Genomic DNA, 15,887 nt, shown 5'->3' with positions numbered 1-15,887 from the left:
AACAATCGAAGAGGCTGTCATTATTTTGTACTTCATCCTTAACTCTTGCTGTAGTATATATAATTTATTATCTTACATTCACACAACCAGCCTTTATCGAGTCTATTTAGTCGTATAGGATTGCCAATCAAATTGATAAGTTGCTGAAAGAAGTTTTCTCTGCTGATATACCAAAAAAGTATCACAAACTTTTGATTCTCACTGCAAATACTAGAGCTAAATTGAAATGATTCAGTGAACGAATATTTGGAAACAAACATCTGCACTCAAAAAAGCTGCACTAGTAAATTTACACAAGAGTATGAAGAATCCGGGAAGCAAAATACAAATTTAGTCTAATTAAATTAAGGCAAAACAGACAGGAGCCCCACAAGTTACAAAAATTTTCATCGGTCCCAAGATCTTTCCGTTCAACTGTGTTCCTGTCTGTCAGTGTCCTCTGTGAGGAAGATGTCAAAAAACAAAAAGGAAAAAAAGAGGAGATTTGACAGCAACATTAAACAAATGACCAGTTAATAAATGAGAAGGCTAAGCAGTGGACACTAGTTTCTTCAGAAGCAAAGACTTTCCATGCAATAGCTTGTTCATATGAAATATGTCGTCCCATTGCAGACATGCAAATACCACCCGGCAGGTACGCGAAACCCTATGATCAAGAATCAACAGAATCGAAGAAAGTAAGAGTTAAGACCTCAACTTTGGTTTCTCGGTTCTGCAAAGACTAAGAGTCGGCTGTAAATACCTGATCCATGATCTTGGGAAATTCAGCGAACAACACTTTCCGGCCAGATTCGTCAAATATCCTATCTAGAGTAATGTCTTGCAAAGCAACTAATGTTGTCTCCAGCATATCAAGCCCAGCCTTATTAGCAAAAATGAAAACCGGCAGCGACTGCAACAGCAGAGAAAGAAATTCAACTTACTAACGCCATTCATTTAACAAGATAAAAGACTAGAAGGCGGATGAATAGGTCAAAAGCAATGCATGTTGACATGTCAAAAGCATGCTAGGGACCAAAATGAGGACAATCAAAATGCCAATCACAAGTAGTTCAAATATGCACCCATGATATGACATTTTCACCATAAAAAATCACCATCACAAATATAATTTAAGTCGAGCTTATTTCTTAATATCATTGTCCAGCTCCTTCATATTCTAATATTAATTAGGGTCATGACACTACTAGGTTAATACATTTTTCTTTATGCATATGTTCATGTTTCACCGCAACACAACCTACAATTTTTTTACTAACAAACCGTAATATGCTGTTTACATGAGTTCATAAGAGAATTCATACCTTCAATGAGCAGCACAAAATAGCATCCTGATGTTGCCAAAGATTCTTTAGCACTGATTCATCGCCCCTCGAATCAGCTTGAAGCAACTCTGTCCCCATGTGATAACTGGATATTATATGCAAAAGAAGAAAACGGTATGTTAACAATCAGAAAAGTACTTCTAAGACCATCTGATTTTTCTCAATATGTTGAGAAAGGAAAAATTCTCAAAAAATAATTGAAGATCAACATGCACACTCGACACTGCTTCCGCTCTTGGTGGTAAATGAGATTTGCAATGAATCGACTTGTAAGCACGACAGTATGAACATGTAAAGCAATAAACCCCATATTGAGCTGAAATGCAGAGAATAAGGTTTCACCATAGTTGAGAAATCATTTTACCTGTAGCTCTGGCAGATCCAGTGCGACAAAGTTACAGCTTCAGGGGAGCCTGGAGAAAGCTTGGACCCGAATGTTGAATTCACTCCTGCGGGAGATATTGCCATGGCAACCCGTTGGACAGATGAAACCACACTGCGAACATACTGGCGCGCCATGGTAGCTACATTATCCTGAAGATTGTCCTCGAATGGAAATTGAAAAGCAATTGTCAATACAGATCGTGCACTGTAGCCAGAGACCACATCTCCAGTAGCAGGGTTTGTTGCTGGGCCAACTTCAAGACTTGATGCCAGATCCAGTGTTCTATGAGCATTCGATGTATCCTGGGGATCGCTCTGAAAATAGAATCACCGGTTATGCTCCAAAATCGAGCAAAATGAAAAGAAAAAAAAAATCCATGTAAACAATAGATTTGCCAAATTCAATGCTTGAAGTTGAAAATCAAAATATTTTACTCAACTGATTTTGACTCGAGAGGAATGATACGAAACCCGGAGGGCAACAGGGGTGCATCATCTGGAAACATCTCATCAATTGCAGCAAAAACTAGTTCAGAACAAGCTCCGACAGCATTCTCATCGGTTCCACTACACATCTAGAAATAACTGTTTGTTAGCATTATCCTTCAACAATGTATGTACATACAACACACCGAAACATCAATGCATAAGCAAAAGTACCTGGAGAAGGTGAATATCTCTCGGCATAAAAGCATCTTCCTGGCCAGTAGAGTGCCCTTCCAATCTAATAACTTCAAGCATCTGCAAACCAAAATAAAGTGAGAGGAAGTCTCAAGTCTCAAATTCTTGCTCATGTATGTCGAGGCATTCCCCATAACACATAAGTGAGAACTGGGGCAATTGCAAACCGCTTACCTCTTCATGTTCTATTGTGTGGCCCAGTGGCATTATTATCTGGCTTCCGGTAAATCTGGTAGGCCTCACCCCAGGATATGCATATGAACAAGATTTCATTGAGGAAGCTACATAGGCATCAACATTAAAGTCCGCCCACTCTGAACGGTGCTCCCTGAGAAATCGAACCAGTACCGCAGGAGGAACATTCTGCCACCGAACAAAAGAGTTAAAAGTCAATTCTCATTCTTCCAATTAATAGCAAGATGCCCTACTCAGAGCATTAAACAAATAGCTTTATAAAACACTGAGTAATATTCTCTAATATTCCAGGAATCCTGATTCTTTCCTAGAATTAGAAATTGAAAGCATAATAAAAATCTGCAACAATCCGGAACGATTTTAATTTTTCCTCGACTTCAAAATCTACCATTATCGCTCTTTTTTAGTAAGAGTATAGAGCCAATTTCTAAGAAACAAGAGCAGTAAAGAAAACTTGTCTTGTGATACTAGATCTAATACAGATACTGAATAGGTATCACAATATATGATCCTACTTTGAACAGCTGCAACTCTGTTTGCTATGAACTAACAAGGCAACAAGAGCACTGCAAAACTTGTCTTTAGAATTACTTGACCTATTCAGTGAATTAACAAGGCAAAGGTAGTTGGCCAATGAAAATCTGTAGTTAGTTCAAGAAAGCTTAATCTGTTGACCTGGAGTAGCATTGATGCTTTGGCACAAAGGATGCCTCCAAGTGGTGAAAGAGGAACGGAAGTGGTGGCAATGTTCTTCCTTGAATTGACAGCAACTATAACATCTTCACCACCATCAGAACTTAACAATGACCAGCCATCATCACTGAATCCATTGATGGCATCATTGAAGCCTCTGCAATATAGAAAATAGCCTAATTATGATACTTGCGCTTCAGGATTCGTATGTCTACTTTTATGGCATATCATATCTCGAAGCACAGAACAATCAGAGCAATAACCAGCACCTGCTTAATCTCTGGCTAAATGTTCGAAGAACTGCAGGTTGCCTTCCCAGACCATATACAACCTCCCCACTAGTCTCCTGAGCTATTTGCCTTGCATATCGCAGTGCCTTTACAGCAAAAACAAACCATAATTAGTATTTCTTTTGCTGTTGTGGTAAGTAACGGTAATTGCTCAAGTACTTAAAATATAAAAAAAGGCTGTAAGTATTCTCAGAGCAACTTCTGGAATTAAGCAACATCGAATGCAGTTAACAGTATGCTGTGCTTCACAGCATAAGGTTCTTCATTACTTATATGTTTCACATGCAGACTTTTATGGCAACACAATGAGGAAAACAATAATGAACCTTTGAAAACTCGAATAACGAAGAAATCCTCGATAACGTGCATTAAGAGACTAAGGATTTGTCAGGTGTTCTATATTTTTAAAGCTGGGAACTTCTAACAGAATAAACAAAAATATCAGGCTATATCTAACTGCTCGTCCAGAAAGTACAATCCTATCTACTTCAGAGCTGAACAAAAATTGAGATCTAGTTGTGAAGACCAAAAAGGTTGTTAAACATCCAGTAGTTAATAAAAACCAAGGGTTCAACTCACCGCAATAGTCATTTTCTGTGCCACAACTTTTGACGATTCATAAAGTGGACGCAAAATCTCAGGGGCACTCCATGCCTGAAAAACAATATTATGCAGTGAAGTCCAGCTGCAAGACAGAACAAGCTAATAAGAAAGAGAAGTGGTAGTACAGCGTGTAATCTGACCTCAAGATTCAGGTGGTCAACAATATGTATAATGGATCCTCCACCGTCACACGGTCGGATTAGATATCCAGACGGAAGCATTTGAGCTCTTACAAACTGGGAAGCAGAAGCAGCATTCGGCCCAGCTCCAGTACCAGAGAGGGATCTTTCACAAACCTTACGGGGAGGAGGAATTGATGGGCACATACAACAAACTATCAGCAAAATATTCATAACTAAGTACAAAAGTGGCCAGATTGCTAATCCTAAGACACACTAATGTGAAGGATGTGCTTACCACAAAGCTACCATTCTCCAGGGTGGTTGTGTATCTCAGAGTCCAAAAATCACGTGCAGGAGCCAAGGTGGTAGGAGCATATATCTGGAAAAAAAATGATTTCAACAATCCCCTCAATGCTGTAGCTTCTCCAATCAGAAGCCTACGTGAAGATTGATGAGAAAGTAATTAATTACCTGCGTGTACAAAAGTTCAATTGTTCCATTTCCTGCAGAAAACATTGTGAAAACTTCAACGTTCCGGCAATCTCGGAACCAAGAAGATCGATCTTTGAGGATCTCAGCAATCTGTAAATATTAGACAAAAATATATGTACTTAGAAGAAACTGGCATAATCTAGTACACTCATCAAGGGACCAAAACTAGTAATAGAGCAGCAGCACTACATTTAAATTAATTTTCCACAAGACTGCTTACCTTTGTCGGCTCTAAACTAACAAGACCACATGCTCGGGCTGCCACTCCACTACAACTGTGTGAGATGGCAAAAATCCCAACTGAATCCGGACCAGGCTGACAATAGAATGAAAATTTAGTTTTTTAGCTATCCAGTCAAAGAGGCACGTGGCAATACTGAATTTTTTTTTTAAACAAAAAAGGATTGACTAAAGTTCAAACCTTCATCCCAGGCATCGGGACCCAATCAACAGCAGTTCCTGTAGCCTTGGAAAGGAACTCTGCTAAGGTTTCCTCTGCAATCGACAGCAGTCTGCGGAGAGAACAAACTTGACTTAGAGATAAACAAATTAGCCCCTCAAAATGTGGTCTATGCCATTTAATAAATAACATAAATATGTATAAACACCATAGACAGAAGGGGTGGGAGAAATAGGAGTTTGAAATTAATTACCCAGCAGGGTTGTTAGCATCTCTGAGGGAATGCTGAGGGGTAGTTACCACAGACTCACAACTTACATCAGTAGTGGCCGCTGATGCCTGCAGAAAACACAAATACAGTCTAATTAATTCCTACAGAACAAAAGATCACCGGAGATATCTGCCATCCGTTTCTTGTCCATTGGTTCAATATCACAGCAAAACAAGAAGGGCGGGTAGAAGAATATAGAAAGCAAAAACACGATGAATTCAAAATTTAGTCATGCATTTCGTAACTATAAGAATGACCTAAAACCTGTCATCAAAATAAAGACAATTTACACTGTTTAAAATATGTTACCATAAGCTGTGGAATATCAGGAATCTTAAAATCCATAGTGCTTATCAGAAACAAAAGACAAGATACGTTAAGTGAAAAAAAAGGTTTTTTACCATAAATAATAAAGGAAAAATTATGTTAACTTACAGTATGCAACTGTTGCCGCATAAAGCCATTTTCACACACAAGCTGCGAAACCTGTTTTTGCAAGCGATCATTCTCCTCCATCAATAGTTTATTCATTGCAGACAGCTTTCTATTTACAGTCTGTAGTCGAGAAGACTCTTTCCTTTGCTTCTCTCGACACCTGAAATGATACAATATTCACCCTCTATTCCAAAATCTAAGCTCAACTACCCAACAGACAGAAATCAAACTACATATGCAATTCATGATTCACTTAATGCCCCACGGTTAACTCATACAACCCAATCGACAAGCCTAGGAAACTAGAAGGACAGTGATATATTCCACTTCATCCATCACTGATCTAACTAATCCAAGATTTGAGCAGTACCAAACAAACTAGAGCCCAAGATCACAAGTGCAGTACACACCTAAATATATGCATTTAAGAACAAAAAAGAAACCAAATTGGAGTAATCCAAATTGAACAATGGGCAGTGTACCTTCTGTTTTGAAACCAAACTTTGATCTGCTTAGGCTCGATATTCGACAGAATAGGGCATTCACGGATCAATTGTTGGCGGCGCAAGGAGCTAGGCTTAGGGCACTCAGCATAAACCCTCTCCAATGCCTCAACTTGCTCAGCTGTATACCGGACATACTTTCCACTACTGTCAAGATGTTTTGTAATACTACCACTACTACTCTCCCTGTGCTGCTGTGCAACCATAGCCATTGCCCTCAAACCTCAAAATCCCAAACCAAAAAAAAAATCAAGATTTCCAAATTTTCAAACACCCTTTTAAGAAATAAAAACACCCCCAAGTAGATATATTCCCTGCAAACAGCTTTTATTATATATATCAACACAGAGAACTAAGATTCTCTGAAACAAAGACTTTATCTTTATCTCTTTTTTTTTTCTTTTTCTAGTGATCTCAGACAAGATTAAATGAACGATCTTGATTGAGCCAGAAGATTCCTAGGTGCCCCCTTTTGTTGTTTCTATACTTTGTGCCCCTTATAACAGAAGGCTCAAACACACACTTCACGCTTAAAAACTTACAAATTAAGGTACAGCCAAAACTGCTCTAACGAAAGATATGGCTGAAAAGGATATAAATACAGACAAAAATTCTCTCTCTCTTTCAAATTCACATAAGCTGTAAACTACTCGTGTTTGATAAAAACACAACACCATTTCCATTCACATAAAGCTCCAAACTCTATCATCATTTAATTTATTTTTTTTAAAACCATCAACTTTTTACCTCAGCCCTCTGTTTTTTTTTTTCAAACACTCAATTCTTTGGAATCTTTAACCCCTTTTTCTACCTTGATGTAATTACTTCTCCAGCTGTGTTTAATACAGAGAACAAATGACACGTTCAGAGAGGCCTGAATCTTCGCGTGTAAGGCCAAAAAAAGAGAACCTTTACCCAAATATTACTGAAAAAGATGGCACCTTCTTAAAGTAGACAAACAAATCACCACAACCCCTTCAGTATATACATAAAATAGCCAGCTTTGAGATTACAAAAACAAGAATTACCCCCACAAAAAGTAGGAGAAAAGAAAGCAAAAATTTGCTCTGTTTTCTTAGTTTTCTTGAGCTTCAATATATAAGAAGAAGCATAACACCTCCCACTTAAGATCTGAAACTGAAACAAACTCTAAAAGACATGTTGGAACAGCAAAAAGATAGAATTTTTTTTAGAGAGAGAGACAGAGAGAAGTGATGTTTTTTTAGTGTGTGTAAGGTGAGGTGAAGAGGTGTGTGAGAGTGGTGGGTGAGAAAAGGGCAAAAGAAAATGGAGAGAGAGAGAGAGACTGTGATGTGGGAATTTGCTTGACTTAAAGCTTTATGAGCTCGCAAATCGAAAATGCCAGTGTTTTTATGCTGCTGCTGTTGCTCTTGCCTTTGTGTTTTTCTGTTTTCTTTTATTTTATGTCCTTTTTCTTCACTAATAATTTAATTAAAATTGCAATATGGTACGTACGAATATAAATATTCAGTTATCTGCTAGAGTATAATAATACAACTTCTTTTTCTTTTTCTTTTTCCTTTTAATAAAATAAAATATGTGATCACCACTGTTTGGATGATTTTTTCTAGCTATAAACATGAATTCTAGCTATAAACATAAAAGGGAAAAGTTCAAAGGACATTTTTGTCCATATATGGTCAATATTGTCTTGATGAATGTTTTAACTTGATCTACATTATATATAAAAGGAGATTTAGAATTTAAATTTTGTGGTTGGAATACCACTAAATTTAATGATCATTTGAGTTACTAAATTAGAATTTAATATATGTACATCTGATACTAAATTATTGAATTTGACTGAATTCGTAACTTACATGGCATATCTGTCCCTCAAATTACAGGATTTTTTTTTTCTATATGGTCTCTATTGTCTAGATGAATCTAAATTATATCAAAGCATATCTAGAGTTTGAATTTTGTGGATAGCAATAATGCTAAATTCAATGATAATTGAATATTTGAACATACAATTGGATTTGATTGAATTCATAATTTATATATATCGTATATCTGCCCTTGAAATTATAGGACATTTTTATTCCATATATGGTTACTATTATCAAGATGAATTTTTTTAACTCAGAGCTAAACTCTAAGGAAAAAGAAGTTAAAAGAGAACTCTACGGGTGGTACTCATGGTTTTTTCCTTCTCTATCCTTTATTTTTAGAATTTAAAAACAATTACCATTTGTTAAATAGTTATTCAAACTAAATGTACGTAAATGAATTTCAGTAATGTCTAGAACAAGCTGCTTGTATATTCACAAATTAGAGGAATAAAGCCAATGTTCTTAAGTTAAAGTGAGTAAAGTTAAATTTTTTGGAGCATGTATTAATGTAAATTCAAAGGGATTATCAGGCAGATTGTGAAATGTGATTCATAATTTGATAAGTTGGCACATTTGCAAACGTCTCTTGTGTTTTGACTTAGATTTAAGCCTCATTTATAAGATACTAATAGAACTTTGTTAATATTTATGATCTCTACTGTCTGGATTCTTTTCTCAGTAATATTTCTAGTTGATAATTAAAAATTAATAATTATCAAAAACTATGAAGTGTCAATATAAAGTTATTTATTTTGTGATAACATATATATACCGTGAAATTAGTTGATAAATAATAAATTGATTTAGCCATTATTATTATAAAAACAAAAAATTTAATATTACCCATTCGGCGCATTTACAAGCTAGTCCAATGTACAGTATATGAAATGACGTATAAGACCCACGCCATGTACTGTGGATATAAATGCTTTGGTCAAATCATAATCTTTTCTTCTGCCAATACCTATGGCTACTGTGCCCCTTTGTGGTCTATACTCTGTCTCTCTGACTATTAGGGTTTCACCCCTCTACTCTACTCTCTGCAAAAAGATTTATTACTTTTAATATTTTCTTTTATTTTTATATAAGTAAGAGGGTGTTCGGTTAAGTTTATAAGCTCGTCAAACTAGCTTATAAGCATTTATCGGTATATTTACGCGTTTGGTAAAGTTAAAAGTGTTTATAAGTCAAGTGCTTATAAGTCAAAAATAAATCATAAGTCGGTCACCCTCAGCTTATAAATTTTTAGCTTATAAGCACTTTAAATTTGATCAAAAATTTTACTATTTTATTCTTAAAATATTTTTTTTTAGAACAAAACTCTTACATGGATACTCACTGACTCAAGTACTATTTCAACCTAAACCCCCCTCCCCCGCCTCTTCAAGCCTACAATACTCATTGACTATTTAAGATAAGCAAATTATTTATTCCTTTGCATATTTATATCTATTGATTGTGTATTAATCTTTGAATTGTATGTAATAAATGAGGACGTGTGTTGCTTTCTAAGTGTTGTGGTGATAAACACAGTGTTTGTTTCTCTTCAAATATTTTGTCCTATTTAGGTTTATTTTTTATTGAAATTTTTTTATCAATTTATTAATTATTATAACTTATGATTATATACTTAGCATAAAATAAATTATATTTATCATAAAAGTTATCTTATCTAAGCACAGTTGTATTTTAAAAAAATGACAAATAGAATATTTTGTATTTGGATCGATTTGGAATTTAAAATTTTGAAGAAATTACGTCCTTATAAGTGTAAACACTTCTAAGGTTATTTAAGTCATTTTAACAAAAAAGAAATTTATCGGCATTTTTTTTATCAAATATTGCAGCAACTTATTATCAATTTCAGCACTTGTAATCAAACATGTAACTGCTTATTTATTAAATCAGTTTCAACACTTAAAAATATTTTTCAGCACTAAATGCTTATCAGCTAGTTCAAATCAGTTAATCCTAACGGGCTCAAAATTATAAAGTGTTTGAAATAAGTTGAAAATTACTTAAAAGGAACCAAAAATAACAGTCAAATCTTTAAGACCATCCAAATGGGCTTTAAATCTTTGTTTTTTGTCCTTGTAGTTTACTTCTTTTTTTCTTCATTTGTGAGAATCTGTATCAATCTTTTCGTTGTTTTAACTGATGGCTAGTAAGGTAGCAAGTGAATGGATGATCCCCCTATGAGATCAATTCACACTAGTCATCTAATATTTGTGTCAGTATTAGGATTAATTTCTTGAATCTTTGCTCCTGCTCCAGTCTAGGAAATGTAACATTTTGAAAATGACTAGCAAATTACCTACATGACTAAATTGTTATGCTAGTCTTTTAACCATTTGATTGTTTAACCTAAACTTTAGCTCCCGGTTGGTCATATACTTTTGGCTATTTAAAAAAAAAAAAAAAATATTGTATATTCATGGAATATGATCAATTTTAAAAAAAAATTGAAGAGAAATTTCGAGTTTTCAAAAACTTATGTAGGACAGTTCTTGGGTAAAAACAATTCGCTAGCGTTTGGATATAGATTTTGTCAAAACTTGATAAAATAGTTTTTGAAGTTATGGTGAAAATAACTTTTGGAAGTTGAAGTTGTGTTTGATATGCATTTAATTTGAAAAAGAGATAAATTTTTGTGAGTGAAAGAAAATTTTCACCCAAAAACTGCAACTTGAAATTGAATCAAAAGTGATCATATTTCATGAACAAACAATATTTTCAAAAAAGAATAGCCAAAATCTATGGCCAAACGGGAGCTTCTTCCTCTCACAAAACTTTAACTTTTTTTCCAAATGAAATTATATACAAACACAACTTCAACTTTCAAAAATTATTTTTCAGCATAACTTCAAAAACTTCTTTTTCAAATTTCAACCAAATTTATGTTCAAACACTAGCTTAATTTTAAGTCAAACGAATTAAATATATAATAGACCTCAAGGAATTAAATTAAAGCTAAGTGTTTTTCTTTCCAAGAATAATAATAACAAGAATGAAATAAAGTAAACAAAATAATAAATAAGATAGGGAGGAAAAGGAATTCTTATCGATATTGATCATATGAGCAAAGATGAATGAGCCAATATGAGTGCCAATTCGTTACAATGATCTTTTAGTAGTCATCCTTCAATGGGTACAATTGGATGAATGAGAGTTTATTTAAAGTTAAACTTTAATGTAATAGCTCCCTATAACTAGCATATTACGAGTATTATTTGATCGATCCATACGTTATATTTGGTGAATTTTTAACCACCTAGGATTCAAATGTCGAATTTCGAGTATCTCGTGATTTGCTCACCTGAAGATTGGTGTACCCGAATACTCATAGACTCTTTGGTGAGGTTGCTATGAACCGGAACCATTTATCTCCGGTAATTATTGGTCCAAAACGTGCCTTTTCGTGGCTATCCAGACGCTAACCTGAATAAAACGGTTACTTACAGGTGTCGACTCAGAGTTTTTTGCTACATGTCATCTACTTCTGCATTCACGTGTCCTATTCGTATTTTACCAATACATCAGTCTTTAAAAATTATTTAATTCGATTAATCTAAATTTGCACCAAATAAGTCATTAAACGAGTAAAAATACTATATATTAAAAAGTTTTTTTTATAAAAAAAGAATTTTGTCCCATCCTCCCTCATTGAATAAGAGTTTATACGCAAGGAATAAAAAGCTTCATGAGGTTAACAGAGCTAAGTTCCAACTAGTAATGATTAAAAAAAAAAAAAGAAAAAAAAAGAAGGTAAAATAACCCTATGGATAGATTGAACCTTCCGCAATAGTAATGCATTCTTCCCCCAACTTTCTAACATATGAGAGCTCGAGATATCAAATAATATTTAAAGCCTCAATGCTTCGTCAAAGTATCACGGGTAGAGAGTTATTTTATTCTAATGTCATTATTCATTTTAATGGGTTGTTTGGTTGGGAACAAATTACTCTAGGATTAAAATGATATAACTATAATACGAGAACTAAATAACGATTAAATTATTTAATAAATATATTTATATTAGAAGATGTTTGGTTTATTGGACTAAAATGAGATATACATGGTATAACATAAATATGTGTTTAGTGTATACTAGATAAGTTGGGACAAAACTTTTATTTTCGATTTTAACCTTGTATTGTTTTAAAGACTTTGGGGAAAGAACCGTGAATAAGGATATTTTTGCCATTTTAGTATTTATCCAAAAATTAATAAATCTTGATATTATTGTCTAACACATAATGCGGGATAGAACAATATCCAATTATGAGATTAATTAATCCCAAAATTGTTAATCTCGAAGCTAAAACTTTCAACTAAACACGGGATAAAATAATTTCGCATCTGATCTCAAGATTATCATCCCATATCTCACATACAAAATGACCCCAAAAAATTTAACAAACTTGTAGTATAACTACCTCTTGAAAGTTTTAAAAAAAAAAGATTTTTTGATAATTTGAGAGGAAGCAAATATAGTTTCCTCTTCTTCAACACAAGGACGTCTTAATAAAACTCATGTCATAAAGTCAAATTTTAATAAGGAACCTTTTTTGTGTTGATACTGTAGTTATCTTACAGATTTTAATATTAATATTTATATTGGTTTATTTTTTTTCTTTCTTTTTGTCTATAATTTAGTTATCTTATAAAATAATACGGAGTACTGATATTTACATTGGTAAGAAAATTCAAGTTACTAAGACGCTAGTCACATATTTACATTGTGTTACTATGGATTTCATTGTAAAAAAAAATTATTTACCAATATGAATATTTGAATAGCTTAATTCAAAGTTCTAAAATATTTTTATTGTTAAAAAATACACAATCTTTCTTTCTACTTTTGTAAGAATGTTTGTTTTAATATTGTCTAAACAAAAACAAAATAGAAAACTTATAACTAAAAATATTTTTGGGGCCGTGGAATTTAGGGGGCATAAAGCAAAAAATTACTAGTCTTCCACGTGAGCCACCCCTACTTCAACAAGACTGTGGCAAGAGGAGAGTTACTACAACTAGATATTAGTGTAAATTGATCATGTTGGGTGAAGGACAGATCAAATCCAGTTAGTTAGTAGTGATTGAATAGTGGGAAACAATGGTCACATGTCTAGAACTTAAGGTTTTCAAGTTTGATTGACAGCACAATACTTATCATTTTATCTAAATGACCCCAGCCTAATCATGGGATTTCAAAATTTTCTCCTCCAATCTCTCAAAGGAAAACAATTTTTTATATAACTATTTTCTCATAGAAATTTAGTGGGATTAGTTGGGTGTATTGCTGTTTACCATTACTTTTACTCACCTTTTCTTTCTCATTATTACACTAATTTGCAGTCACATTTCTTAAGTAGAGTAATTAAGAAGGTGGGGTTCTTTGATTTGTCGTGTTCAAAAATTTAGTTTTTCACATAAATAGTCAAATAGCTTCTTGTTAATATCTAGTTCTGCCTCCTTTATTCTTTAACCTTTAGTGGTGTTAAGTCTCCCTCGTTACCTTTCACTTTTGTTAAAATCTTGCTATCATTACCTTGTTTTCTTTTGTTCATAATATTTTTCTTCTTCTTCTATTATTTTTACATTATATATAACTATTGTTATGTTGTTTTTGTAAATCAGAAAACCCTATTCATTACCTTCCTGGTTATTTCATGCCTCGTGTAAATTGATCATAATTTTGTTTCGGTCAGATTTTTAAAATGGAATAAAATTGCCAAACCGACAGCAACAACATCAATAATTTGTCTTAGTTTTCATTTGGAATGATTTTAATAATTAAAAAGTCGATTAAGTTTGTTTGGTTTTAATTTTAACTAAAAACCGATCATATCCGCGAACATTCATAAGTTACACCCTTCTTTCTCAGCATTTGTAGAAAATAGGTATGTATGAAAGTATTTTCTAAACAAACTTTAAAAATCATTTTCCTTTTATCTCGTTCAATGATTCATCTTTTCGTGCTGATATGTACTCTTCTCATATAGAACATACGGAGGTCCAATATATTTGAAGGTTAGATTAATTAAACTGTTATAACTAATATCTGTTGATATTGTTGGTCAGATCTCATTTTGATTCTAGTATTCTACTCATCAATATAAAACAGTTCACTTACCATTTCACACTAAGTTCGATAGCCACGAAGTTTCTTTTCTTTTTTATACTTTTATTAAAATGATCGAGTTATTTATCGTTGTAAGTTAACTTAGCAATCTTCTTCAACCCAAGATATGTTGAATCAAATATCAAGGTAACAAATGACTTCATCGATAAGAACTCTTAGAAGTCATAAATCTGTTATTTCTCACGTATTTTTGATCCGTTTGAACGAGAGTCTTCCTTCACGGGATCCTGAATTACTATGACCGATTTTGTTTCCATACGATCAGTTAATCTCACAATCAGGCAGGCCTATACGATTACATTTTCGAGCAAAATCTTACCTTGAGTTTACGTTTGCTCACAACAATATAAGAAATTTACACAAATATTTACACAGAAGTTGAACTCTTTCATAAACTTACAAACTCATGAAAAAATAAGAATGGTAAAAAAAATAACCCGATGCACTAAGTTTCCGTTGTGCGTAGAGTCCGGGGAGGGGTCAGATCATAAGAATCTATTATACAAGCTAGGGGTGGTAAACGGACGGGTCGGTCGGATATGGGTAATGCAAAACGAATAAATTATCCGACCCGATCCATATTTAATATGGATAAAAAGTGGATTAACGGGCGGATAATATGGATATTTTATATCATCCACGGCTTCTTGAATATGATCACTTTTGGAAGAATTATTAGTCTCCCAAACTTGAGGAACTCCCAATTTGAGGCTTTACAAATGTAAAAGTTAAACCCATTAGTTATCCATTGGTTAAAGTGGTTAATACGGTTCTTATCCATATTTGATCCGTTTTTAAATAGTTCATTATCCAACCAATTTTTTAATAAATAATATGAGTAGATAACTGTTTTCTTTTAACTATTTTGTCACCATTATACGCACTCTTACCATGTATCTCTACAAATAGACTGTTTTCGCGACTCGAATAATTTATAATTTCATGATCACATGATAATAACTTTAACAGTTATGTCAAGGTTCGTTTCAAACACACGGAAAAACAAGAAGGGTATGCAAGGGAAGCAAAAATAAAGGGGTTAAATAAAAAATAAAAAAAACAAAAAAAAAAACAAGGAACGTTTAGGATATGTCCAAGGAATATAGGAAGAGGAGAGGGGACCAGTATAATATGTTTGAAAATAACAAGAAATGGGGGAAAGTGGGTACTGATCTCTGAAGGCGGTTTCTTAATTCCGGACCAACACTTGCATTATAAAAGCGATGTGCGCATGATGATTATCTCTATATATTATTCTCATTGGTTTTCTTTCTGCTGCTCCGGTCCCTCACCGCACATTACTCGCTCATCACACACTAGTAATATAATGGTCTTTGCTATATCACATAATTGATACAAATTTTAAATTTTATGAATTCAATGTTTAAAATTCTTGATATTGAATCAGTTATATATTTAAAATTATAAGTTCATATTCATTATTATTATAATTTTAATAAATATTTACACATAAATTCATACATCGTGTCAA

The 15,887-nt window shown here is 33.5% G+C and overlaps 1 protein-coding gene across 1 annotated transcript; it reads right to left on the bottom strand.

Annotated features, from left to right (window-relative positions):
• Nucleotides 1-245: 245 nt before the first annotated feature.
• On the bottom strand, nucleotides 246-7,741 carry LOC104115342 (homeobox-leucine zipper protein REVOLUTA). The gene is made up of 19 exons (XM_009625941.4): nucleotides 7,206-7,741; nucleotides 6,374-6,617; nucleotides 5,892-6,051; nucleotides 5,439-5,524; nucleotides 5,207-5,297; nucleotides 5,006-5,101; nucleotides 4,765-4,875; nucleotides 4,589-4,672; nucleotides 4,312-4,467; nucleotides 4,148-4,222; nucleotides 3,548-3,654; nucleotides 3,261-3,435; nucleotides 2,565-2,753; nucleotides 2,370-2,450; nucleotides 2,150-2,284; nucleotides 1,690-2,024; nucleotides 1,305-1,410; nucleotides 743-892; nucleotides 246-646 (listed from the first exon to the last, which is right to left on the bottom strand). Exons 2-19 carry the CDS (start codon nucleotides 6,604-6,606, stop codon nucleotides 497-499), a joined length of 2,520 nt encoding a protein of 839 aa, XP_009624236.1. The 5' UTR covers nucleotides 6,607-6,617; nucleotides 7,206-7,741; the 3' UTR covers nucleotides 246-496.
• Between the last annotated feature and the right edge of the window lie 8,146 nt (nucleotides 7,742-15,887).

This window comes from Nicotiana tomentosiformis, chromosome 11 (genome assembly GCF_000390325.3).
Source record: "Nicotiana tomentosiformis chromosome 11, ASM39032v3, whole genome shotgun sequence".
In the NCBI taxonomy this organism is placed as follows: Eukaryota; Viridiplantae; Streptophyta; class Magnoliopsida; order Solanales; family Solanaceae; genus Nicotiana; species Nicotiana tomentosiformis.
This window is presented reverse-complemented; position numbering and strand designations above follow the sequence as displayed.